The 25503-nt window shown below is 46.9% G+C and overlaps 1 protein-coding gene across 1 annotated transcript in view; it reads left to right on the plus strand.

Annotated features, from left to right (window-relative positions):
- Positions 1–25360, plus strand: part of LOC311104477 (cytokine-like nuclear factor N-PAC) — a 28719-nt gene extending 3359 nt beyond the window's left edge. The window contains exons 5-16 of the mRNA XM_084146326.1: positions 1958–2068; positions 3839–3934; positions 7956–8009; positions 15166–15216; positions 15970–16043; positions 16507–16606; positions 16858–16968; positions 18162–18263; positions 18432–18594; positions 18808–18987; positions 20165–20289; positions 22437–25360. Coding sequence (XP_084002452.1) covers positions 1958–2068; positions 3839–3934; positions 7956–8009; positions 15166–15216; positions 15970–16043; positions 16507–16606; positions 16858–16968; positions 18162–18263; positions 18432–18594; positions 18808–18987; positions 20165–20289; positions 22437–22511 — 1242 coding nt within the window. The 3' untranslated portion in view covers positions 22512–25360. The remainder of the gene's footprint in view (positions 1–1957; positions 2069–3838; positions 3935–7955; positions 8010–15165; positions 15217–15969; positions 16044–16506; positions 16607–16857; positions 16969–18161; positions 18264–18431; positions 18595–18807; positions 18988–20164; positions 20290–22436) is intronic.
- The last annotated feature ends 143 nt before the right edge of the window (positions 25361–25503 follow it).

A 25503-nucleotide genomic window follows, 5' to 3' on the forward strand; every position in this document is an offset into this window, starting at 1 on the left:
GGATTTTGTTGTTGTTATTCTGTCTCTCACTGTTCAAATAAACCTACCATTAAAATTATAGACTGATCATGTCTTTGTCAGACAAAATCAGCAGGGGATCAAATACTTTTTTCCCTCACTGTATGTAGATGGACTTGCCTTGTCTATGCATTCATAGATTAGGCCAGGGCTCTCCAGCCCTGTTCCTGGAGAGCTACCCTCCTGTAGGTTTTCACTCCAACCCTGTTCCTGGAGAGCTACCCTCCTGTAGGTTTTCACTCCAACCCTGTTCATGGAGAGCTACCCTCCTGTAGGTTTTCACTCCAACCCTGTTCCTGGAGAGATACCCTCCTATAGGTTTTCACTCCAACCCTAATCTAGCACATCTGATTCTAATAATTAGCTGGTTGATAAGCTGAACCAGGTTAGTTACAACTGGGGTTGGGGTGAAAATAGTTAATGTCTGTCTGTTATTCCTACAGAGCTCTGAGGGTAAAGGGTTAATGTCTGTCTGTTATTCCTACAGAGCTCTGAGGGTAAAGGGTTAATGTCTGTCTGTTATTCCTACAGAGCTCTGAGGGTAAAGGGGTAATGTCTGTCTGTTATTCCTACAGAGCTCTGAGGGTAAAGGGGTAATGTCTGTCTGTTATTCCTACAGAGCTCTGAGGGTAAAGGGTTAATGTCTGTCTGTTATTCCTACAGAGCTCTGAGGGTAAAGGGGTAATGTCTGTCTGTTATTCCTACAGAGCTCTGAGGGTAAAGGGGTAATGTCTGTCTGTTATTCCTACAGAGCTCTGAGGGTAAAGGGGTAATGTCTGTCTGTTATTCCTACAGAGCTCTGAGGGTAAAGGGGTAATGTATGTCTGTTATTCCTACAGAGCTCTGAGGGTAAAGGGGTAATGTCTGTCTGTTATTCCTACAGAGCTCTGAGGGTAAAGGGGTAATGTCTGTCTGTTATTCCTACAGAGCTCTGAGGGTAAAGGGTTAATGTATGTCTGTTATTCCTACAGAGCTCTGAGGGTAAAGGGTTAATGTATGTCTGTTATTCCTACAGAGCTCTGAGGGTAAAGGGGTAATGTCTGTCTGTTATTCCTACAGAGCTCTGAGGGGAAAGGGGTAATGTCTGTCTGTTATTCCTACAGAGCTCTGAGGGTAAAGGGGTAATGTCTGTCTGTTATTCCTACAGAGCTCTGAGGGTAAAGGGGTAATGTCTGTCTGTTATTCCTACAGAGCTCTGAGGGTAAAGGGGTAATGTCTGTCTGTTATTCCTACAGAGCTCTGAGGGGAAAGGGGTAATGTCTGTCTGTTATTCCTACAGAGCTCTGAGGGGAAAGGGGTAATGTCTGTCTGTTATTCCTACAGAGCTCTGAGGGTAAAGGGGTAATGTCTGTCTGTTATTCCTACAGAGCTCTGAGGGTAAAGGGGTAATGTCTGTCTGTTATTCCTACAGAGCTCTGAGGGGAAAGGGGTAATGTCTGTCTGTTATTCCTACAGAGCTCTGAGGGGAAAGGGGTAATGTCTGTCTGTTATTCCTACAGAGCTCTGAGGGGAAAGGGGTAATGTCTGTCTGTTATTCCTACAGAGCTCTGAGGGGAAAGGGGTAATGTCTGTCTGTTATTCCTACAGAGCTCTGAGGGTAAAGGGTTAATGTCTGTCTGTTATTCCTACAGAGCTCTGAGGGGAAAGGGGTAATGTCTGTCTGTTATTCCTACAGAGCTCTGAGGGTAAAGGGGTAATGTCTGTCTGTTATTCCTACAGAGCTCTGAGGGTAAAGGGGTAATGTCTGTCTGTTATTCCTACAGAGCTCTGAGGGTAAAGGGGTAATGTCTGTCTGTTATTCCTACAGAGCTCTGAGGGTAAAGGGTTAATGTCTGTCTGTTATTCCTACAGAGCTCTGAGGGTAAAGGGGTAATGTCTGTCTGTTATTCCTACAGAGCTCTGAGGGTAAAGGGTTAATGTCTGTCTGTTATTCCTACAGAGCTCTGAGGGTAAAGGGGACTCTAAAGGAAAGAAGACTCCAACTAAACCCCTGAAGATCCTGGAGGAGGATGATGAAGACCTCAGTGCCCTGAAAGACCCCTCTGAGAAGGTTAGTGGACACTCAGAAGTGCACTAGAGAGTGGTGGCCATTCTCATACAGACTCTGATATCATTTAAAGGGCCAGTTGTCCAACACCTGCTGTGGCATCAGGTTACAGCTAGGTGTTGGTCCCACTCTTCTTTAGCCTCCTCAGTCCCACTGATTGGCATGAACTCACACAGAGACCACTGAAGCTCTCACTGGTAGAAAGACTGGATAACCTACTCAGGGATATCTAGTTTCTACAGTGTGACTGTGAACCCACAGCCAGGTAAATACATCTCACTAGATATAGGCTCTCTAGTCAGCCCTAGTAGGTTCTCCAGTCTGTCTCTCTCCCTGAAGGCTCCCTAGTCAGCCCTAGTAGGTTCTCCAGTCTGTCTCTCTCCCTGAAGGCTCCCTAGTCAGCCCTAGCAGGTTCTCCAGTCTGTCTCTCTCCCTGAAGGCTCCCTAGTCAGCCCTAGTAGGTTCTCCAGTCTGTCTCTCTCCCTGAAGGCTCCCTAGTCAGCCCTAGTAGGTTCTCCAGTCTGTCTCTCTCCCTGAAGGCTCTCTAGTCAGCCCTAGTAGGTTCTCCAGTCTGTCTCTCTCCCTGAAGGCTCCCTAGTCAGCCCTAGTAGGTTCTCCAGTCTGTCTCTCTCCCTGAAGGCTCCCTAGTCAGCCCTAGTAGGTTCTCCAGTCTGTCTCTCTCCCTGAAGGCTCCCTAGTCAGCCCTAGTAGGTTCTCCAGTCTGTCTCTCTCCCTGAAGGCTCTCTAGTCAGCCCTAGTAGGTTCTCCAGTCTGTCTCTCTCCCTGAAGGCTCCCTAGTCAGCCCTAGTAGGTTCTCCAGTCTGTCTCTCTCCCTGAAGGCTCCCTAGTCAGCCCTAGTAGGTTCTCCAGTCTGTCTCTCTCCCTGAAGGCTCCCTAGTCAGCCCTAGTAGGTTCTCCAGTCTGTCTCTCTCCCTGAAGGCTCTCTAGTCAGCCCTAGTAGGTTCTCCAGTCTGTATCTCTCCCTGAAGGCTCCCTAGTCAGCCCTAGTAGGTTCTCCAGTCTGTCTCTCTCCCTGAAGGCTCCCTAGTCAGCCCTAGTAGGTTCTCCAGTCTGTCTCTCTCCCTGAAGGCTCCCTAGTCAGCCCTAGTAGGTTCTCCAGTCTGTCTCTCTCCCTGAAGGCTCCCTAGTCAGCCCTAGTAGGTTCTCCAGTCTGTCTCTCTCCCTGAAGGCTCTCTAGTCAGCCCTAGTAGGTTCTCCAGTCTGTCTCTCTCCCTGAAGGCTCCCTAGTCAGCCCTAGTAGGTTCTCCAGTCTGTCTCTCTCCCTGAAGGCTCTAACTGACATCTCAGTCCACACTATGGGACTGTTTCCCGGACACAGATTAAGCTTAATCATGGACAAAAAAAAACATTTTCAATGTAGATTTTCTATTGAGCTTGGTTTTTTTAGTCCAGCACTAGACTTAACCTGTGTCTGGGGAAATCACCTCTACATCTACAGGTTACTGTAGTCAAGCCCACTCCACATTATTATAGTGTATCTAGTCTTTAAAGTGACTGTAGTCGACGTCACACCGTTACCTGGTGTATAGGTTATCTAGTCTACAGCGTGACTGAGTGAACCACCAGGGTAATGTCTCTCTCCCTGAAGAACAGTCTTACACCCCACACTCCACAACTGTTGTTGTTTCCATAGATAAACTGAACCTACCAGGGAGACGTCAATCTCATCAACCCCACTCCCCAATATTAGGCATGTAGTGTCTACAGTCTTTAAAGTGACTTCCAGGGTAATGTGTGTGTCTCTCCCTGAAGGACCTAACTGAATCTGACCCAGAGCCGTCCAGTGTTGAGCGGCTAGGGGACCTGGGGACAACTGGACCTGTTTCAGGATTCAAATGGGAGAGCAGTGTAGGTGGAACCCTTCATACAGCCTGCCTGCCTTACCTTCAGCTCCCTTTACCTCTACACGCTACGCTACAGAACGCAGTGGGTACTGACTGACCACTGGACCTGGAGAGGATGCAGGGGTTTGTCCCAGCCCAGCACTAAGAGTTGATTAGCTTGGTTATCTGAGATCTGTATGTGTTTTTTTTAGCCTACTCCTAACTCAGAGGAATAGTTTTTTATTCCGTGACTTCGTCTGTGTCAGGAAACTAAACCCTAAAGTTGTTTGACTTGACGTCTGACAGGCTTTGCCAAAGCACATACAAATGGGACCATTCTAATGAAGTTTTAGTGCTGGGTTGGAACAAAAGCCTGCATGCTATGGTTACTCATCCAGGACCAGGGTTGGTGACCACTGTGGTAGAGATGCTCAATCCTGAGAGGGAGTCCTCTTCAACATGAGTAGTCAGAAGGAAACAAGGCGATAAGGCGTAATGCTTTCTAGTCTAAGGCATGAGTCATTCCAACATGGCAGAAGAAAAGCTAGAGTTTCAGATTGTAGCAAAATGCTTGCTTTTTCTGATTTCAAGTAAACATATGCTTTAAAAAAAATGTCTAGCAGTTTAAAGAAAGGGGTGCAAGTCATTTTTTGTAGCTTTAGCTACACAGTGACATTTGCGCGTTCCAGAAACACACATTCAGCATATGATTATAATAGATTTTTACACCATATTAAAGATGGAGTCAGCGATGAACAAAGTTAACAGCAATATCAGATGGACTTGAATCGTGAGGCTAAACTTCTCTGCTGTTTTGGGCCCTGCAGCGCGAAGCACACCCATGAGCAGATCTTTTTTCGCCAGTGAAACGTCTTGCATCACACTCATCTGCAATATCTGCCGTTCATCCTGCTGGCAACGTCATATCGCTGAGTCTTAGTTTAATATGGTTCCTGACATGTTAGAACACATTACCAGCCATTCAAAAAATATCTGATCATCTGTGCAGAGTAGACCTGTGTAGAATGTATGTTTCTGGAACAACACCTCAATGGACGGCCCAAATGGCAACCTGTTCCCTATATAGTGCACTACTTTATACCAGGGCCCATAGGACTCGGGTCAAAAGTAGTGCACTATATAGCCTAGGGAATAGAATGCAACCTCAATCAGACCAGGGAGTGTCTTGAGAGAATACTACTACTAGTTTAGCTAATACTACTACTAGTTTAGCTAATACTACTACTAGTTTAGCGAATACTAGTTTAGAGAATACTACTACTAGTTTAGAGAATACTACTACTAGTTTAGCGAATACTACTACTAGTTTAGCGAATACTACTACTAGTTTAGCGAATACTAATACTACTAGTTTAGCGAATACTAATACTACTAGTTTAGCGAATACTAATACTACTACTACACTGAACAAAAATATAAACACAACATGTAAAGTGTTGGTCCCATGTTTCATGAGCTGAAATAAGAGGGCAGAAATTTTCCATGCGCACAAAAAGCTTATTTCTGTCAAGTTTTGTGCGCAAATATGTTTACACCCCTGTTAGTGAGCACTTCTCCTTTGCAAATTTAATCAATCCACCGGACCGATGTGGAATACACTACATGACCAAAGGTATGTGGACACCTGCTTGTCAAACATCTCATTCCAAAATCATAGGCATTAATATGGAGTTGGTCCCCCCTTTGCTGCTATAACAGCCTCCACTCTCCTGGGAAGGATTTCCACTAGATGTTGGAACGTTGCTGCAGGGACTTGCTTCCATTCAGCCACAAGCATTAGTGAGGTCGGGCACTGATGTTGGGCGATTTAGGACTGGCTCGCAGTCGGCGTTCCAATTCATCCCAAAGGTGTTCGTCGGGGTTGAGGTCAGGGTTCTGTGCATCCAGTCAAGTTCTTCCACACCGATCTCGACAAACCATTTCTGTATGGACCACTCTTTGTTAACAGGGGCATTGTCATGCTGAAACGGGGAAGGACCTTCCCAAAACTGTTGCCACAAAGTTGGATGCACAGAATAGTCTAGAATGTCATTGTATGCTGCATCATTAAGATTTCCTTTCACTGGAACTAAGGGGCCTGAACCATGAAAAACAGCCCCAGACCATTATTCCTCCTCCACCAAACTTTACAGTTGGCACTATGCATTGGGGCAGGTAGCTTTGTCCTGGCATCCGCCAAATCAAGATTAATCTGTCGGATTGCAAGATGGGGAAGTGTGATTCATCACTCCAGAGAACGCATTTCCACTGCTCCAGAGTCCAATGGCGGTGAGCCTGTACATGTCCAATGGTGGCTGCTGGGCCATGGAAACACATTTCATGAAGCTCCTGACAAACAGTTATTGTGCTGACGTTGCTTCCAGAGGCAGTTTGGAACTCTGTAGGGAATGTTGCACTTACAGTTGACCGGGGCAGCTCTAGCAGGACAGAAATTTGACGAACTGGCTTGTTGGAAAGGTGGCAATCTATGGAGATTGCATGGCTGTGTGCTCGATTTTATACACCTGTCAGCAACGGGTGTGGCTGAAATAGCCGAATCCACTCATTTGAAGGGGTGTCCACATACCTTTGTGTGTGTGTATAGTGTATCAAGAAGCTGATTTTAAACCGCATGATCATTACACAGGTGCACCTTGTGCTGGGGACAAAAGGCAACTCTAAAATGTGAATTTTTGTCACACAGCACAATGCCACAGATGTCTCATGTTTTGAGGGAGCGCGCAATTGGCATGCTGACTGCAGGAATGTCCACCAGAGCTGTTGCCAGATAATTGAATGTTAATTTCTCTACCAGAAGCTGCATCCAACGTCGTTTTAGAGAATTTGGCAGTACGTCCAACCGGCCTCACAACTGCAGACCACGTGTATGGTGTCGTGTGGGCGAGCGGTTTGCTGATGTCAACGTTATGCACAGAGGTCCCCATGGGGGCGGTGGGGTTATGGTTTGGGCAGGCATAAGCTACGGACAACGAACACAATTGCATTTTATCAATGGCAATTTGAATGCACAGAGATACCGTGAAGAGAGTGAGGCCCATTGTTGTGCCATTCATCCGCCGCCATCACCTCATGTTTCAGCATGATAATGCATGGCACCATGTCGCAAGGACCTGTACACAATTCCTGGAAGCTGAAAATGGCCCTGTTCTTCCATGGCCTGCATACTCACCAGACATGTCACCCATTGAGCATGTTTGGGATGCTCTGGATCGACGTGTACGACAGTGTGTTCCAGTTCCCACCAATATACAGCAACTTCGCACAGCCATTGAAGAGGAGTGGGACAACATACCACATTCCACAATCAACAGCCTGATCAACTCTATGCGAAGGAGATGTGTCGTGCTGCATGATGCAAATGATGGTCACACCAGATACTGACTGGTTTTCTGATCCACGCCCCTACTTTTTTTTTTAAGGTATCTGTGACCAGCAGATATTATATCTGTATTCCCAGTCATGTGAAATCCATATATTAGGGCCTAAGGAATTTATTTCAATTGACTTATTTCCTTAAATGAACTGTATTTTTGTTCAGTATAGTTTAGAGAATACTACTACTAGTTTAGAGAATACTACTACTAGCTTAGAGAATACTACTAATAGTTTAGAGAATACTACTACTAGTTTAGAGAATACTACTACTAGTTTAGAGAATACTACTACTAGTTTTAGAGAATACTACTACTACTAGTTTAGAGAATACTACTACTAGTTTAGAGAATACTACTAGTAGTTTAGAGCAGTGTTTCCCAACCCTGGTCCTCCAGTACCCCCAACAGTACAGATGTGTTGTAACCCTGGACAAACACACCTCATTCAGCTCATTGAGGGCTTGATGATTAGTTGATTAGTTGAATCAGGTGTGCTTGTCCAATGTTACAATAAAAATGTGTTCTGTTGGGGGTAGTCGAGGACCAGGGTTGGGAAACACTGGTTTAGCGAATACTACTAGTAGTTTAGGTAATACTACTAGTAGTTTAGGTAATACTACTAGTTTCCAATTGAACTCTCTTCCATTGTAGCCAGTACAGGATGATCCCCATTTCCACCACTTTCTGCTCAGCCAGACTGAGAAGGTAAGAGGGAACGTTTGTAAAACGTTTTGCTTGGTTTGGGGGGGGCTGGTTAGTTTGGGGGGGCTGGTTGGTTTGGGGGGGCTGGTTGGTTTGGGGGGGGGCTGGTTGGTTTGGGGGGGGGCTGGTTGGTTTGGGGGGGGCTGGTTGGTTTGCAGCTGTGGCAGCACACTGTTGGGTTTTTAGGGCACAGGGGGTGAGGTTCCCCCTAGATACAGATCTAGGGTCAGCTTCCCCTCCCTAACCTTAATAGGTACAGATCTAGGGTCAGCTTCCCCTCCCTAACCTTAATAGGTACAGATCTAGGGTCAGCTTCCCCTCCCTAACCTTAATAGGTACAGATCTAGGGTCAGCTTCCCCTCCCTAACCTTAATAGGTACAGATCTAGGGTCAGCTTCCCCTCCCTAACCTTAATAGGTACAGATCTAGGGTCAGCTTCCCCTCCCTAACCTTAATAGGTACAGATCTAGGGTCAGCTTCCCCTCCCTAACCTTAATAGGTACAGATCTAGGGTCAGCTTCCCCTCCCTAACCTTAATAGGTACAGATCTAGGGTCAGCTTCCCCTCCCTAACCTTAATAGGTACAGATCTAGGGTCAGCTTCCCCTCCCTAACCTTAATAGGTACAGATCTAGGGTCAGCTTCCCCTCCCTAACCTTAATAGGTACAGATCTAGGGTCAGCTTCCCCTCCCTAACCTTAATAGGTACAGATCTAGGGTCAGCTTCCCCTCCCTAACCTTAATAGGTACAGATCTAGGGTCAGCTTCCCCTCCCTAACCTTAATAGGTACAGATCTAGGGTCAGCTTCCCCTCCCTAACCTTAATAGGTACAGATCTAGGGTCAGCTTCCCCTCCCTAACCTTAATAGGTACAGATCTAGGGTCAGCTTCCCCTCCCTAACCTTAATAGGTACAGATCTAGGGTCAGCTTCCCCTCCCTAACCTTAATAGGTACAGATCTAGGGTCAGCTTCCCCTCCCTAACCTTAATAGGTACAGATCTAGGGTCAGCTTCCCCTCCCTAACCTTAATAGGTACAGATCTAGGGTCCGCTTCCCCTCCCTAACCTTAATAGGTACAGATCTAGGGTCCGCTTCCCCTCCCTAACCTTAATAGGTACAGATCTAGGGTCCGCTTCCCCTCCCTAACCTTAATAGGTACAGATCTAGGGTCAGCTTCCCCTCCCTAACCTTAATAGGTACAGATCTAGGGTCAGCTTCCCCTCCCTAACCTTAATAGGTACAGATCTAGGGTCAGCTTCCCCTCCCTAACCTTAATAGGTACAGATCTAGGGTCAGCTTCCCCTCCCTAACCTTAATAGGTACAGATCTAGGGTCAGCTTCCCCTCCCTAACCTTAATAGGTACAGATCTAGGGGCAGCTTCACCCTGCTCTGTTAAGTGGGAGAATAATCTAGGCGTGTGAATGAGCTTCATAGGAATAAAGTCTGCATTCCAATTGTCTACCCTTCTCTTGAAGTGTGCACTTGTCTTACACACTCCCTATCATGGATTTCATAATGGTGGAAACTGACTTCCTCCAGCCAATGCTTAGGCTACACCAATCCAGGGTTTAGGGGACTCCAATCCAGTGCTTTTAAATCCACGATGGGGAGTGCGCAAGTGCGCACTTCAGGACAAGGGTGGAGAACCGGGAAGCAGACACAGTTTGGACACAGCCCTTTTTGCCTGCAACTTTTTTTCCTTGTTGATCATTAACCCTTTCTTCCCCCTTCGTTGTCTGTGTGTAGTTCAGTCAGTGTGTTGCTTTATTAGGTCGTTCATTCAATGTAAATGTTTCTCTACACTACTGTGGCGATTCCCTTTTACATTTCACTGGTACTTCCATGTAGCACAGTTTTTATGAAAGAAATCAATTGGATGATTCATTTGATCCGGAAGCACTTGAAGTCTATTGTTTATAGAGGTATCTTCCCTCCCTTTGCCCTGTCCTGCTGCGCTTGCATGGATTTCCCTCTGAATCCTCCTCTGTGTCCCAAATGGAACCCCATTCCCTATTTAGTGCACTACTTTTGACTAGAGCCCATAGGGCAAAAGTAGTCCATTTATATAAGACATAGGGTTCCATTTGGGTGTGTGTATCCACTGTTACAGCAGATATAATGTGATAATAAAGTTACACACACAGAGCTGAATCTCCCCTCAGGCAACACTATTCACTCTGAATCTCCCCTCAGGCAACACTATTCACTCTGAATCTCCCCTCAGGCAACACTATTCACTCTGAATCTCCCCTCAGGCAACACTATTCACTCTGAATCTCCCCTCAGGCAACACTATTCACTCTGAATCTCCCCTCAGGCAACACTATTCACTCTGAATCTCCCCTCAGGCAACACTATTCACTCTGAATCTCCCTCAGGCAACACTATTCACTCTGAATCTCCCCTCAGGCAACACTATTCACTCTGAATCTCCCTCAGGCAACACTATTCACTCTGAATCTCCCCTCAGGCAACACTATTCACTCTGAATCTCCCCTCAGGCAACACTATTCACTCTGAATCTCTCCTCAGGCAACACTATTCACTCTGAATCTCCCCTCAGGCAACACTATTCACTCTGAATCTCCCCTCAGGCAACACTATTCACTCTGAATCTCCCTCAGGCAACACTATTCACTCTGAATCTCCCCTCAGGCAACACTATTCACTCTGAATCTCCCCTCAGGCAACACTATTCACTCTGAATCTCTCCTCAGGCAACACTATTCACTCTGAATCTCTCCTCAGGCAACACTATTCACTCTGAATCTCCCCTCAGGCAACACTATTCACTCTGAATCTCCCCTCAGGCAACACTATTCACTCTGAATCTCCCCTCAGGCAACACTATTCACTCTGAATCTCCCCTCAGGCAACACTATTCACTCTGAATCTCCCCTCAGGCAACACTATTCACTCTGAATCTCCCCTCAGGCAACACTATTCACTCTGAATCTCCCTCAGGCAACACTATTCACTCTGAATCTCCCCTCAGGCAACACTATTCACTCTGAATCTCCCCTCAGGCAACACTATTCACTCTGAATCTCCCCTCAGGCAACACTATTCACTCTGAATCTCCCCTCAGGCAACACTATTCACTCTGAATCTCCCCTCAGGCAACACTATTCACTCTGAATCTCCCCTCAGGCAACACTATTCACTCTGAATCTCCCCTCAGGCAACACTATTCACTCTGAATCTCCCCTCAGGCAACACTATTCACTCTGAATCTCCCCTCAGGCAACACTATTCACTCTGAATCTCCCCTCAGGCAACACTATTCACTCTGAATCTCCCCTCAGGCAACACTATTCACTCTGAATCTCCCCTCAGGCAACACTATTCACTCTGAATCTCCCCTCAGGCAACACTATTCACTCTGAATCTCCCCTCAGGCAACACTATTCACTCTGAATCTCCCCTCAGGCAACACTATTCACTCTGAATCTCCCCTCAGGCAACACTATTCACTCTGAATCTCCCCTCAGGCAACACTATTCACTCTGAATCTCCCCTCAGGCAACACTATTCACTCTGAATCTCCCCTCAGGCAACACTATTCACTCAATCTCCCCTCAGGCAACACTATTCACTCAATCTCCCCTCAGGCAACACTATTCACTCTGAATCTCCCCTCAGGCAACACTATTCACTCTGAATCTCCCCTCAGGCAACACTATTCACTCTGAATCTCCCCTCAGGCAACACTATTCACTCTGAATCTCCCCTCAGGCAACACTATTCACTCTGAATCTCCCCTCAGGCAACACTATTCACTCTGAATCTCCCCTCAGGCAACACTATTCACTCTGAATCTCCCCTCAGGCAACACTATTCACTCTGAATCTCCCCTCAGGCAACACTATTCACTCTGAATCTCCCCTCAGGCAACACTATTCACTCTGAATCTCCCCTCAGGCAACACTATTCACTCTGAATCTCCCCTCAGGCAACACTATTCACTCTGAATCTCCCCTCAGGCAACACTATTCACTCTGAATCTCCCCTCAGGCAACACTATTCACTCTGAATCTCCCCTCAGGCAACACTATTCACTCTGAATCTCCCCTCAGGCAACACTATTCACTCTGAATCTCCCCTCAGGCAACACTATTCACTCTGAATCTCCCCTCAGGCAACACTATTCACTCTGAATCTCCCCTCAGGCAACACTATTCACTCTGAATCTCCCCTCAGGCAACACTATTCACTCTGAATCTCCCCTCAGGCAACACTATTCACTCTGAATCTCCCCTCAGGCAACACTATTCACTCTGAATCTCCCCTCAGGCAACACTATTCACTCTGAATCTCCCTCAGGCAACACTATTCACTCTGAATCTCCCCTCAGGCAACACTATTCACTCTGAATCTCCCCTCAGGCAACACTATTCACTCTGAATCTCCCCTCAGGCAACACTATTCACTCTGAATCTCCCTCAGGCAACACTATTCACTCTGAATCTCCCCTCAGGCAACACTATTCACTCTGAATCTCCCCTCAGGCAACACTATTCACTCTGAATCTCCCCTCAGGCAACACTATTCACTCTGAATCTCCCCTCAGGCAACACTATTCACTCTGAATCTCCCCTCAGGCAACACTATTCACTCTGAATCTCCCCTCAGGCAACACTATTCACTCTGAATCTCCCCTCAGGCAACACTACTCACTCTGAATCTCCCCTCAGGCAACACTACTCACTCTGAATCTCCCCTCAGGCAACACTATTCACTCTGAATCTCCCCTCAGGCAACACTATTCACTCTGAATCTCCCCTCAGGCAACACTATTCACTCTGAATCTCCCTCAGGCAACACTATTCACTCTGAATCTCCCCTCAGGCAACACTATTCACTCTGAATCTCCCCTCAGGCAACACTATTCACTCTGAATCTCCCCTCAGGCAACACTATTCACTCTGAATCTCCCCTCAGGCAACACTATTCACTCTGAATCTCCCCTCAGGCAACACTATTCACTCTGAATCTCCCCTCAGGCAACACTATTCACTCTGAATCTCCCCTCAGGCAACACTATTCACTCTGAATCTCCCTCAGGCAACACTATTCACTCTGAATCTCCCCTCAGGCAACACTATTCACTCTGAATCTCCCCTCAGGCAACACTATTCACTCTGAATCTCCCCTCAGGCAACACTATTCACTCTGAATCTCCCTCAGGCAACACTATTCACTCTGAATCTCCCCTCAGGCAACACTATTCACTCTGAATCTCCCCTCAGGCAACACTATTCACTCTGAATCTCCCCTCAGGCAACACTACTCACTCTGAATCTCCCCTCAGGCAACACTATTCACTCTGAATCTCCCCTCAGGCAACACTATTCACTCTGAATCTCCCCTCAGGCAACACTATTCACTCTGAATCTCCCCTCAGGCAACACTATTCACTCTGAATCTCCCCTCAGGCAACACTATTCACTCTGAATCTCCCCTCAGGCAACACTATTCACTCTGAATCTCCCTCAGGCAACACTATTCACTCTGAATCTCCCCTCAGGCAACACTATTCACTCTGAATCTCCCCTCAGGCAACACTATTCACTCTGAATCTCCCCTCAGGCAACACTATTCACTCTGAATCTCCCTCAGGCAACACTATTCACTCTGAATCTCCCCTCAGGCAACACTATTCACTCTGAATCTCCCCTCAGGCAACACTATTCACTCTGAATCTCCCCTCAGGCAACACTACTCACTCTGAATCTCCCCTCAGGCAACACTATTCAATCTGAGCTCCATAATTCCTTGCCTTATTTTAGATACATAGCAAGCCATACACACACACACAATGCAAGTGAAACTGTAACCGTTAAACTGTAGCAACATGTGGTTATTCTGATAACTGCGGTAGTACAGTTCTAACTGGCATTCCTCGGATGTTACAGACCATTATCTTACCACACACCAGACGTTACTAGGACAGTACAAACCCGCCAAACTCTAGTCCAGGGGTGTCAAACATACGGAACGAACTCAGTATACTTTCAAATGCCTAAAATCAATTCAACTGTGTAGAAATGATAATGGACCTACATTCATACAGTTAATTGACTGTGTCCTGCTTGCTAATAATCATTTTAAATTAAAGCTAGATAGTCTGGAAGCATCAAATTCCAAAAAAGCGATGGATATAGGACTATTTTTTTCACATTTTGACTTAGAGGATATATAACATATTTTAATTGCGGCCCTCCGTACCTTGCTGAAGATTGAATGTGGCCCCCGGGGGGAAAATGAGTTTGACAATCCTGCTCTACACACACACACAGACACACACAGACACACACAGACACACACAGACACACACAGACAGACACACACACAGACACACACACACAGACACACACACACAGACACACACAGACACACACACAGACACACACACAGACACACACACAGACACACACACAGACACACACACAGACACACACAGACACACACAGACACACACAGACACACACAGACACACACAGACACAGACACACACAGACACAGACACACACACACACAGACACACACACACACAGACACACACACACACAGACACACACACACACACAGACACACACACAGACACACACACACACACAGACACACACACACACACAGACACACACACACACACAGACACACACACACACACACACACACACACACACACACACACACACACAGAGACTCAAGAAGACACTCCATAACACAGCTTCGGTGGGAAGTTAGCAACTCTATATGTATTTTTTTTAAATAAATTCCCCCTCTAGTTTCTACTTCCTCCTAGAATTGGATGAATGAACTCGACGCTGAATTTTTGCAATCACATAGTCCTCGTCAGTGTTACCAAAGCAGGCCTAGCAGCATGCTACAAACCCTAGCTAGCATTAGCTTAGCCACTCACTGACACTGCCAGAACTAGGAATTAAAAGTGTCTCTCTCTGTTCAGAGAGTGAGCCCCAAATGGCAACGTTTGAACAGAGCCCTATCTGGGCCCTGGTCAAAAGTAGTGCACTATAAAGGGAATCCGGTGTTATTTGGGACACATCCAGTGTGGTGGTTTAGGAGGATGTTAGCAGCACTGTTTGTGTGTAAACTAATGTCTGTCTGTAACTCTTTCTCTCTCTCCCTCCTCAGCCTGCCTCGTCCATGGAGCCCATCAGTAAACGCCTGAAGATCGTTGAGGAGGTGAGCAAGCCGTCTGTCTCAAACGGCTCCCTATAACTAGGGCCCTGCGTTTGGCACCAGTTCATAACTAGGGCCCTGCGTTTGGCACCAGTTCTTTTTCTACCCCACATTTTGTCCAAATGAGGCACTGTGCTTTAACCTCTTGTCAAAAGTAGTGTACTATATAGGGAATAGGGTGCCATTTGTGACACAACTTTACCATTTGACCTCTCCATTCGCTGTCTGATTTTACTGGATCGCCTTGAAACTAATAAGCAGCTGCTGGAGATACATGTTATGTAGGGGTACAGTTAGCTCCTGGAGATACATGTTATGTAGGGGTACAGTTAGCTCCTGGAGATACATGTTATGTAGGGGTACAGTTAGCTCCTGTAGATACATGTTATCTAGGGGTACAGTTAGCTCCTGTAGATACATGTTATGTAGGGGTACAGTTAGCTACTGCCATTGTTGGTTTTGCATGTGGGTTTCAGACAAGTGTGTGTATATATTTATATCACATGAATGTATGTCATTGGTTTCAGTCTTAACTCCAGGGAAGGTACTCTCTTTATAGAACATAGCCTCATGGTGCTTCCTACATGGCACGCATTACTGAATGGTATTTTTTCCTTTTCATACAAAGAGCAAGTACTAGATAAAATATTCAATAAACGAGTAAACCCACTAGATACAGTACGTTTGTACTCCTCTGTGGTCTTGAACTCTCGATGCGTGCGTCAAATTGATGTTTGTTTTTGTTGGTCTGTACAGGATACGGGGTCAACGTCTATACAAGCTGCTGACAGTACAGCCATCAATGGCAGTATTATACCCACAGACAAACGGTAGGAGATACTGTAATAATCTATATATATATGAACTTAATTATCACCGTGATCTCTTCCCTATATTTAAAGACTGTACTCTGCGTGTAATTACAGATCATGGAATAAAATAAGCTCTCCTGCAGGTGTTTTTCCTCCCGATGGTCTTCCAAGCCGTTGTGGCTTTGACCAAACTGCCCGTAGGCAACTCTGATGCAGTGTAACTTGAGGATGGGACTTTTTTTAGTTCTAGAATGGAGCAATGTGTTAGTCACTGGCTGCACCTATATAGTAGACCAGGGTCTGTATTTACAAAGAGTGTTAATATGGGCTCAGATTTCCCTTTTAGATTACATGGATAGGGGGCGGGGCCTGATCCTAGATCAGCGCTCCTACTCTACGACTCTGAATACTGGCCTCAGTGTTTTTTGTCCATCAGGAAAAGGAATAAAAATGTGAACTCTGGTATCTTTCCCTCTTACAGGATAGGGTTCCTAGGGCTGGGGCTTATGGGTAGTGGAATAGTGTCCAACCTGTTAAAGATGGGTCACGTCGTCACAGTGTGGAATCGCACAGCAGAAAAGGTACCGCAAGACAACCAACATGTGAGAAAATACTATACAGAATATTTACTCCTGTGATTCCATCAACATTATTATTATTAAAACCACAGTTACTTGGTACAGTATTGGATTCTATGCAATAAATCATTTTATTTATAATGTAACGTAACAAAGTTTGGGTTTGGTTCTGAATTTGACCTACTTCCTGTTGTGACATCACTTCCTGTGAGCTCACGTCCTGTCTTGTTCCTGTTCCTGTCTTCCTACTGCAGTGTGACCTGTTCATCCAGGAGGGGGCCAGGTTAGGGCGGACCCCAGCAGAGGTGGTCTCCATGTGTGACATCACCTTCTCCTGCGTCTCAGACCCCAAGGCTGCCAGAGATGTAAGTACTAAGGAAACAGACACAAATCTCAATGGAGAAAGTTTGTATGTGTGTATTCAGGCCAGATTTACAGGCAGATAAAAAAGAGTGGAATGTTAGCACAAACAGACTGGATTTCTCCCAGGCTACCATGTTGCTGCAGTTAGTAAGCTTGGTGTGAAAAGTATTGTAATGCCTTTTTTGTTCCGACTGCAGTGACTCATTTATGTCACTACCTATTGCTCTTCATACCTCTCTCCTCCCCCTCTCTCTCTCCTCCCCTCCTCTCTCTCTCTCTCCTCCCCCCTCTCTCTCTCTCCTCCCCCCTCTCTCTCTCTCCTCCCCCCTCTCTCTCTCTCCTCCCCCCTCTCTCTCTCTCCTCCCCCCTCTCTCTCTCTCCTCCCCCCTCTCTCTCTCTCCTCCCCCCTCTCTCTCTCTCCTCCCCCCTCTCTCTCTCTCCTCCCCCCTCTCTCTCTCTCTCCTCCTCTCTCTCTCCTCCCCCCCTCTCTCTCTCTCTCCTCCTCCCCCCCTCTCTCTCTCTCTCCTCCTCCCCTCTCTCTCTCTCTCCTCCTCCCCCCTCTCTCTCTCTCCTCCTCCCCCCTCTCTCTCTCTCCTCCTCCCCCCTCTCTCTCTCTCTCCTCCCCCATCTCTCTCTCTCCTCCCCCATCTCTCTCTCCTCCCCCCTCTCTCTCTCTCTCCTCCTCCCCTCTCTCTCTCTCCTCCTCCCTCTCTCTCTCTCCTCCTCCCTCTCTCTCTCTCCTCCCCCCTCTCTCTCTCCTCCCCCCTCTCTCTCTCTCCTCCCCCCCCTCTCTCTCTCCTCCCCCCTCTCTCTCTCCTCCCCCCTCTCTCTCCTCCCCCCTCTCTCTCTCTCTCTCTCCTCCCCCTCTCTCTCTCCTCCCCTCTCTCTCCTCCCCCCCTCTCTCTCCTCCCCCCTCTCTCTCTCTCCTCCCCTCTCTCTCTCCTCCCCCCTCTCTCTCTCTCTCCTCCCCCCCTCTCTCTCTCCTCCCCCCCTCTCTCTCTCCTCCCCCCCCTCTCTCTCTCTCCTCCCCCCTCTCTCTCTCTCCTCCTCCCCCCCTCTCTCTCTCCTCCCCCTCTCTCTCTCTCCTCCCCCCTCTCTCTCTCTCCTCCCCCCTCTCTCTCTCTCCTCCTCCCCCCTCTCTCTCTCTCTCTCTCTCCTCCTCCCTTCCCTCCCCTCTCTCCTCCCCTCCTGCCAGTTGGTGCTGGGTCCCAGTGGAGTGCTCCAGGGCATCAGGCCAGGGAAATGTTACGTGGAGATGTCTACCGTTGACCCAGAGACCATCACAGAGCTCTCACAGGTACACACACACACACATACATACTAATGCTTGCTCTTCCCACTGTCACTAGGCCATCATTGCTCTCCCATTGGGTACTGTCGTTACATCATCAATCATCTTATCCTATGCTCTCTCATTAGCCCCTCTACTGCCACACCACTGTCTGATTGGCTCCTGTCCCATTAGGTGATATCGTCGCGGGGCGGGAGATTCCTGGAGGCTCCTGTGGCAGGGAGCCAGCAGGTGTCTAACGAGGGCATGCTGGTCATCCTAGCCGCCGGAGACAGGACGGTCTACGAAGACTGCAGCTCCTGTTTCCAGGCCATAGGAAAAACCTCCTTCTTCCTAGGTAGGTGGTCTGAGTTTTAGGCCGGTCACACTGGAGTGTCTTAGCCAAGGGCTATCCAATTTACTGTGGTACCAGGTGAAGCAGGTTAACATGTGTCCATGTTGTGTGTGTGTGTGTTCTCCGGTGAAGCAGGCTAACGTGTCCATGTTGTGTGTGTTCTCAGGTGATGCAGGCTAACGTGTCCATGTTGTGTGTGTGTGTGTGTGTTCTCAGGTGAGGCGGGTAACGCAGCGAAGATGATGCTGATCCTCAACATGGTACAGGGAAGCTTCATGGCCACCATCGCCGAGGGGCTGACCCTAGCCCAGGCCACGGGCCAATCACAGCATACCTTCCTGGACATCCTGTCTCAGGGTCAGATGGCCAGCACCTTCGTGGACCAAAAATGCCAGAGTGAGTCAGAAACAAAAACACTGCTGAGTGAGTCAGAAACAAAAACACTGCTGAGTGAGTCAGAAACAAAAAGACTGCTGAGTGAGTCAGAAACAAAAAGACTGCTGAGTGAGTCAGAAACAAAAAGACTGCTGAGTGAGTCAGAAACAAAAAGACTGCTGAGTGAGTCAGAAACAAAAAGACTGCTGAGTGAGTCAGAAACAAAAAGACTGCTGAGTGAGTCAGAAACAAAAAGACTGCTGAGTGAGTCAGAAACAAAAAGACTGCTGAGTGAGTCAGAAACAAAAAGACTGCTGAGTGAGTCAGAAACAAAAAGACTGCTGAGTGAGTCAGAAACAAAAAGACTGCTGAGTGAGTCAGAAACAAAAAGACTGCTGAGTGAGTCAGAAACAAAAAGACTGCTGAGTGAGTCAGAAACAAAAAGACTGCTGAGTGAGTCAGAAACAAAAAGACTGCTGAGTGAGTCAGAAACAAAAAGACTGCTGAGTGAGTCAGAAACAAAAAGACTGCTGAGTGAGTCAGAAACAAAAAGACTGCTGAGTGAGTCAGAAACAAAAAGACTGCTGAGTGAGTCAGAAACAAAAAGACTGCTGAGTGAGTCAGAAACAAAAAGACTGCTGAGTGAGTCAAACAAAAAGACTGCTGAGTGAGTCAGAAACAAAAAGACTGCTGAGTGAGTCAGAAACAAAAAGACTGCTGAGTGAGTCAGAAACAAAAAGACTGCTGAGTGAGTCAGAAACAAAAAGACTGCTGAGTGAGTCAGAAACAAAAAGACTGCTGAGTGAGTCAGAAACAAAAAGACTGCTGAGTGAGTCAGCAAAAAAGACAATGTCTCCCAAATGGCACCGTATTCCCTTTTATAGTGCACAACTTTAGACCAGAGCCCATTGGAAACTCGGAGCATAGTGAATTCAATTGATTTAACATGTGTTCAATTATTTTTGCATCGCTCTCACAAGCAACGTGTCCGGTTTGGGGCCAGTGTTATCCCTAAAAGCATGACTCGTTTAGGAAAAGATGCCCCAATATTGATGGTTACAAAGTTCCCCTGTTTGTTACCTGTTCATGTTGTAATACCTTCCTCGACTATGGTTAAACTATTCAAAATGGCACATTTTGTTTTATTACATCTCTCCACTGCTAATGATGATACGGTCTTTCCCCCGGAACTTTCCAGATATCCTACAGGGCAACTTCAAACCAGACTACTATTTGAAACACATTCAGAAGGATCTGAGGCTAGCCATCTCCATGGGTGACACAGCCAATCACCCAACCCCTATGGCTGCAGCAGCCAATGAGGTAAGACGTTGTTGGATTGACACACACAAAATGGCCGACTATGAGATTTCAAATGGCAATGTTTACATTGTGGGTGGATCTTAGCTATTTCAAACGGACTAAATGTCCACATACCCATGGACACATTACCCATATTGTTAGCCCAGCACCTACAGTATAGAAAATGGGATGCACGTATTCTACATATAAGGTGGATATATAATGACCTGTGCTGCTTCCAGCTCCTCTGGTGTCTGGGGGTTTGGGAATTAATAAACAGGCAGCTTGCACTGTTCCTAACCTGGCCCAGTCCTCAGTGTGGGCTGTGGGAACACTGTTCCTAACCTGGCCCAGTCCTCAGTGTGGGCTGTGGGAACACACTTCCTAACCTGGCCCAGTCCTCAGTGTGGGCTGTGGGAACACTGTTCCTAACCTGGCCCAGTCCTCAGTGTGGAGAAACACTGTTCTTAACCTGGCCCAGTCCTCGCTGTGGGAACACGGTTCCTAACCTGGCCCAGTCCTCGCTGTGGGAACACTGTTCCTATCCTGGCCCAGTCCTCAGTGTGGGCTGTGGGAACACTGTTCCTATCCTGGCCCAGTCCTCGCTGTGGGAACACTGTTCCTATCCTGGCCCAGTCCTCAGTGTGGGTTGTGGGAACACTGTTCCTAACCTGGCCCAGTCCTCAGTGTGGGCTGTGGGAACACTGTTCCTAACCTGGCCCAGTCCTCAGTGTGGGCTGTGGGAACACACTTCCTAACCTGGCCTAGTCCTCAGTGTGGGCTGTGGGAACACTGTTCCTAACCTGGCCCAGTCCTCAGTGTGGAGAAACACTGTTCCTAACCTGGCCCAGTCCTCGCTGTGGGAACACGGTTCCTAACCTGGCCCAGTCCTCGCTATGGGAACACTGTTCCTAACCTGGCCCAGTCCTCGCTGTGGGAACACTGTTCCTAACCTGGCCCAGTCTCAATGTGGGCTGTGGGAACACTGTTCGTAACCTGGCCCTCAGTGTGGGCTGTGGGAACACTGTTCCTAACCTGGCCCAGTCTCAATGTGGGCTGTGGGAACACTGTTCGTAACCTGGCCCAGTCCTCGCTGTAGGAACACTGTTCCTAACCTGGCCCAGTCCTCAGTGTGGGAACACTGTTCCTAACCTGGCCCAGTCCTCGTTGTGGGAACACTATTCCTAACCTGGCCCAGTCTCAATGTGGGCTGTGGGAACACTGTTCCTATCCTGGCCCAGTCCTCGCTGTAGTAACACGGTTCCTAACCTGGCCTAGTCCTCAGTGTGGGCTGTGGGAACACTGTTCCTATCCTGGCCCAGTCCTCGCTGTAGTAACACGGTTCCTAACCTGGCCTAGTCCTCCGTGTGGGCTGTGGGAACACTGTTCCTAACCTGGCCCAGTCCTCAGTGTGGGCTGTGGGAACACTGTTCCTAACCTGGCCCAGTCCTCAGTGTGGGTTGTGGGAACACTGTTCCTATCCTGGCCCAGTCCTCAGTGTGGGCTGTGGGAACACTGTTCCTAACCTGGCCCAGTCCTCAGTGTGGGCTGTGGGAACACTGTTCCTAACCTGGCCCAGTCGTCAGTGTGGGTTGTGGGAACACTGTTCCTAACCTGGCCCAGTCCTCAGTGTGGGTTGTGGGAACACTGTTCCTATCCTGGCCCAGTCCTCAGTGTGGGCTGTGGGTTCCATTCCAGTGTTACAGTCGAGCCCACAGTGTCAGGGGTCCAGTACTTCTGGTACAGTTTCTCTGTTCACTCTCTGGGGACATGAACCCTCCTGGTACGCAGACACTGAGGGGGACATGAACCCCCCTGGTCCCCCCCCCCCCGGTACCCAGACACAGAGGGGGCCATGAGGATGGTAAATAATTGACTGAACGAACTGATTTGAAGCCTCAATGAACTGATTGAAGCCTCATATTTACCAGATAATAATCAGACATGCTACAAGACAAGAGATCAGTAAACATCATCTCATCTTTCCTGTTATCTAATCCAGTTAGATGTTTCTTTTGGAACCCCCCTCTATTCATTTGACCAAATTTCTGTTTCCATGAACAATAAAGTTGTATGTTTAGTGTCTCACTTTATGACAACAACGTAACGTTACTTCCTGATACGTACTAACCATGTCGCTCGGTCTGTCTCTTTGTCTTTATCTGTAGGTCTACAAGAGGGCTAAAGCACTGGACCAGTCAGACAACGACATGTCGGCTGTCTACAGAGCCTACATTCACTAAACCTCCTGAAGATCCTCTCCTCTCCTCTACCTATCCTATCCTCTCCTCTACCTATCCTCTCCTCTACCTATCCTCTCCTCTGGACCACTTGTCTTTTATTTTTGTATATTTTATCTATATTCATTTCCCCCCCTTTTTTTTTCTCCCCAATTTTGTGATATCCGATTGGTAGTTAGTCTTGTCCCATCGCTGCAACTCCCGTACACATCCTCCGAAACACAACCCCGCCATGCCGCTCTGCTTCTTGACACACTGCACGCTTAACCCGGAAGCCAGCCGCACCAATGTGTCGGCGGAAACACCGTACACCTGGCGATCGCTACAGCACGATGGGACAAGGACATCCCGGCCAGCCAAACCCTCCCCTACCCTGGACGACGCTGGGTCAATTGTGCGTCGCCTCATGGGTCTCCCGGTCGCGGCCGGCTGCGACACAGACGGGTATCGAACCAGCATCTGTAGCAACGCAGCTTGCACTGCGATGCAGTGTCTTAGACCGCTGCGCCACTCGGGAGGTCCCACTCTTATCTTCTACGCATTTTTATTCCATTTTTATTTTAGTAAAATAATTTTTGTCTGGCACCAGAAATATTGGCATACTTCCCAAATGACAACCTACTTCCTATATAGTGCACAACTTTTGACCAGGGCCCATTTCCTCGTGAACGAAGCTGAATACCCAACTCTGTCGACTTGTCTAAACTACATTCAGAGCGTGATTTTGTCATTGTAGAATCAGGGTCCGTAGGGCTCTCGTCAAAAGTAATGCGCAGCGGTCTAAGGCACTGCGTCTCAGTGCTGGAGGCGTCACTACAGACTCGCGTTCGATTCCAGGCTGTATCACAACCGGCCGTGATCAGGAGTCCCATAGGGCGGCGCACAATTGGCCCAGCGTCGTCCGGGTTAGGGGAGGGTTTGGCTGAGGTAGGCCGTCATTGTAAATAAGATTTTGTTCTTAACTGACTTGCCTAGTTAAACAAAGGATCAATTTAGAAATAAATAAAAAATATATAGGGAAATAGGATGTAATTTGGGAAACAACCATTCCTTCCCTGTAACTGATAGGAGCCTCTAACTACCCAACCTAGAACATTGCACTGACTGAGCTTTTTAATAATGTTATAAGAATGGTCCACTGAAGGTTGCTTTTTCCCCACATCTTTGCTGTTTGTTGTCGATGGTGCTGGTCAAGTCTCTGATGGTAAAGTACTGCAGGGTGTTCAGAACATATTTTGGGATGCGGCCCATTGTTGACGCACGGTAAGGTGTTCAGTAGTGATTTGGAACGGGACCCATTTGCTTAATGCTGTCGGGTGGGTTTTGAAGGTGTGTACAGGCCATGGATTAATTTATCACTTGTGTTCTTTCTTTGCGTTTTATTTAATTCTATGTGTGAAAATGTCCTTTTATTTTGAATGTCAGAATTCCATAAACGTATAAAGCTGTTGATATTATCTTTAAAAAGAGGGCAAAGGCTAGACGATCACCAAGAGGAATAATGCCACTGCATTGCCTTAATATTGGAACCCTTTGAAATCTTCTGACATGTATTTATTTATTTTAGACACTCTAGATCTCTCTATTCTACTTTTCTTGGTGCAGTTTGGCCCGGAGTTGTTTCCGTAGTTCTCTGAATCTGAACAGTGTTTGTTGTGTTAGGGGGCAGGTTCTCTAACATGTTAAGGTTATGTTAATAAGGTTATTCTGAGGCCTTATAATACAGTAATGAGTTTATCGTTCTTCTAAGCGGGAAATCCCAAATGGCACCCTACTCCCTTTATAGTGCGCTACTTTTGCCCAGAACCCTGGTCAAAAGTAGTGCACTATGTAGGGAATAGGGTGCCATTTGGACGCATCCTGGGACATTTTTAAGGTTATCATGTTTAAAACCCATTGCAGTGATCTAACATTATAAAACAGGCAAGTTGTTCACTTTTTATTGTACATGTATGTATGGGGACCCACATTATGAAACCACATTCTGCTTAGCGACCTGTTGTATTTTAACTTAACTATTGATCAGTTGGCTTGATGACTTGGGTTATTGCACCACAACAGTTCCCCTTTGCAGTGGTCCCAGTCTGTTTGTGTCACCATGCCAACTCATTGTCATATCAAACATGTTGGGCTTGACAAGTACAGCAAGGAAGTTGGCCAAGACCACAAACAGATCTGGGATCAGACTAAGGAGGACCAGATGTATTTATTACCAGATCAATCACCATACAGGAAACAGTCAAACTACAGAATGTGAATTTCTGTTTAATCATAACCGCTCCTTGAGATTCAAGGCCCAATCTACAACCTTTCACGTTCTCCTTAAAAGGGATACCTGGCAGGGCCATGAGAAGACAGGCAATGGTTACCTGAATGGCAGTGGGGGAATTTAGGCCACATGACAAAATACATTAAAGAGAATTAGTTACCATCAAAATACCTCATCACCTACTGTAGCTTGGGGTGGGTTATTGTCCTGTCAAAATGTAAATATGGCTTTCAATAATGATTTTATCCCTTTTTGTTTTAGTTCATTTTGATTTGAAAAAACGTGAACCTATTCAATTCCGTGTAAAAACCCAATTGAACATGTACATCCTCTGTTTTTGATTTTGGTTGTATATCATTTTCACAAGGTAATGATCATCCTATTTTTTGGGGGGGAAATACATTTTCCTTTTGCCAAGCAAGATGTGAATTAAGTTTTAGGTTTAATTTGTTTGAACACCGAATAGTTTTAAAGATTAAGAAGTATGTTTTTAGTAGGAAACATTCAAACAAATGACTTTGTAAATAGCCCATATTGGTTGAGTGGGTGTTTGCTTTATAAATAAAGGGTAATATAAAATACTTTTGGTTAGATTCCTCTACTGACTGTCAATCGTCCAGTGTGTCCCAAATGGCACCATGTCCCCTACGTAGTGTACTCTGGTCAAAAGTAGTACACTACATCGGGAATAGGGTGCCATATGAAACACATCTAGTGTCTTAATAC

This window comes from Coregonus lavaretus (genome assembly GCF_964263955.1).
Source record: "Coregonus lavaretus genome assembly, chromosome: 28".
Taxonomy (NCBI): domain Eukaryota; kingdom Metazoa; phylum Chordata; class Actinopteri; order Salmoniformes; family Salmonidae; genus Coregonus; species Coregonus lavaretus.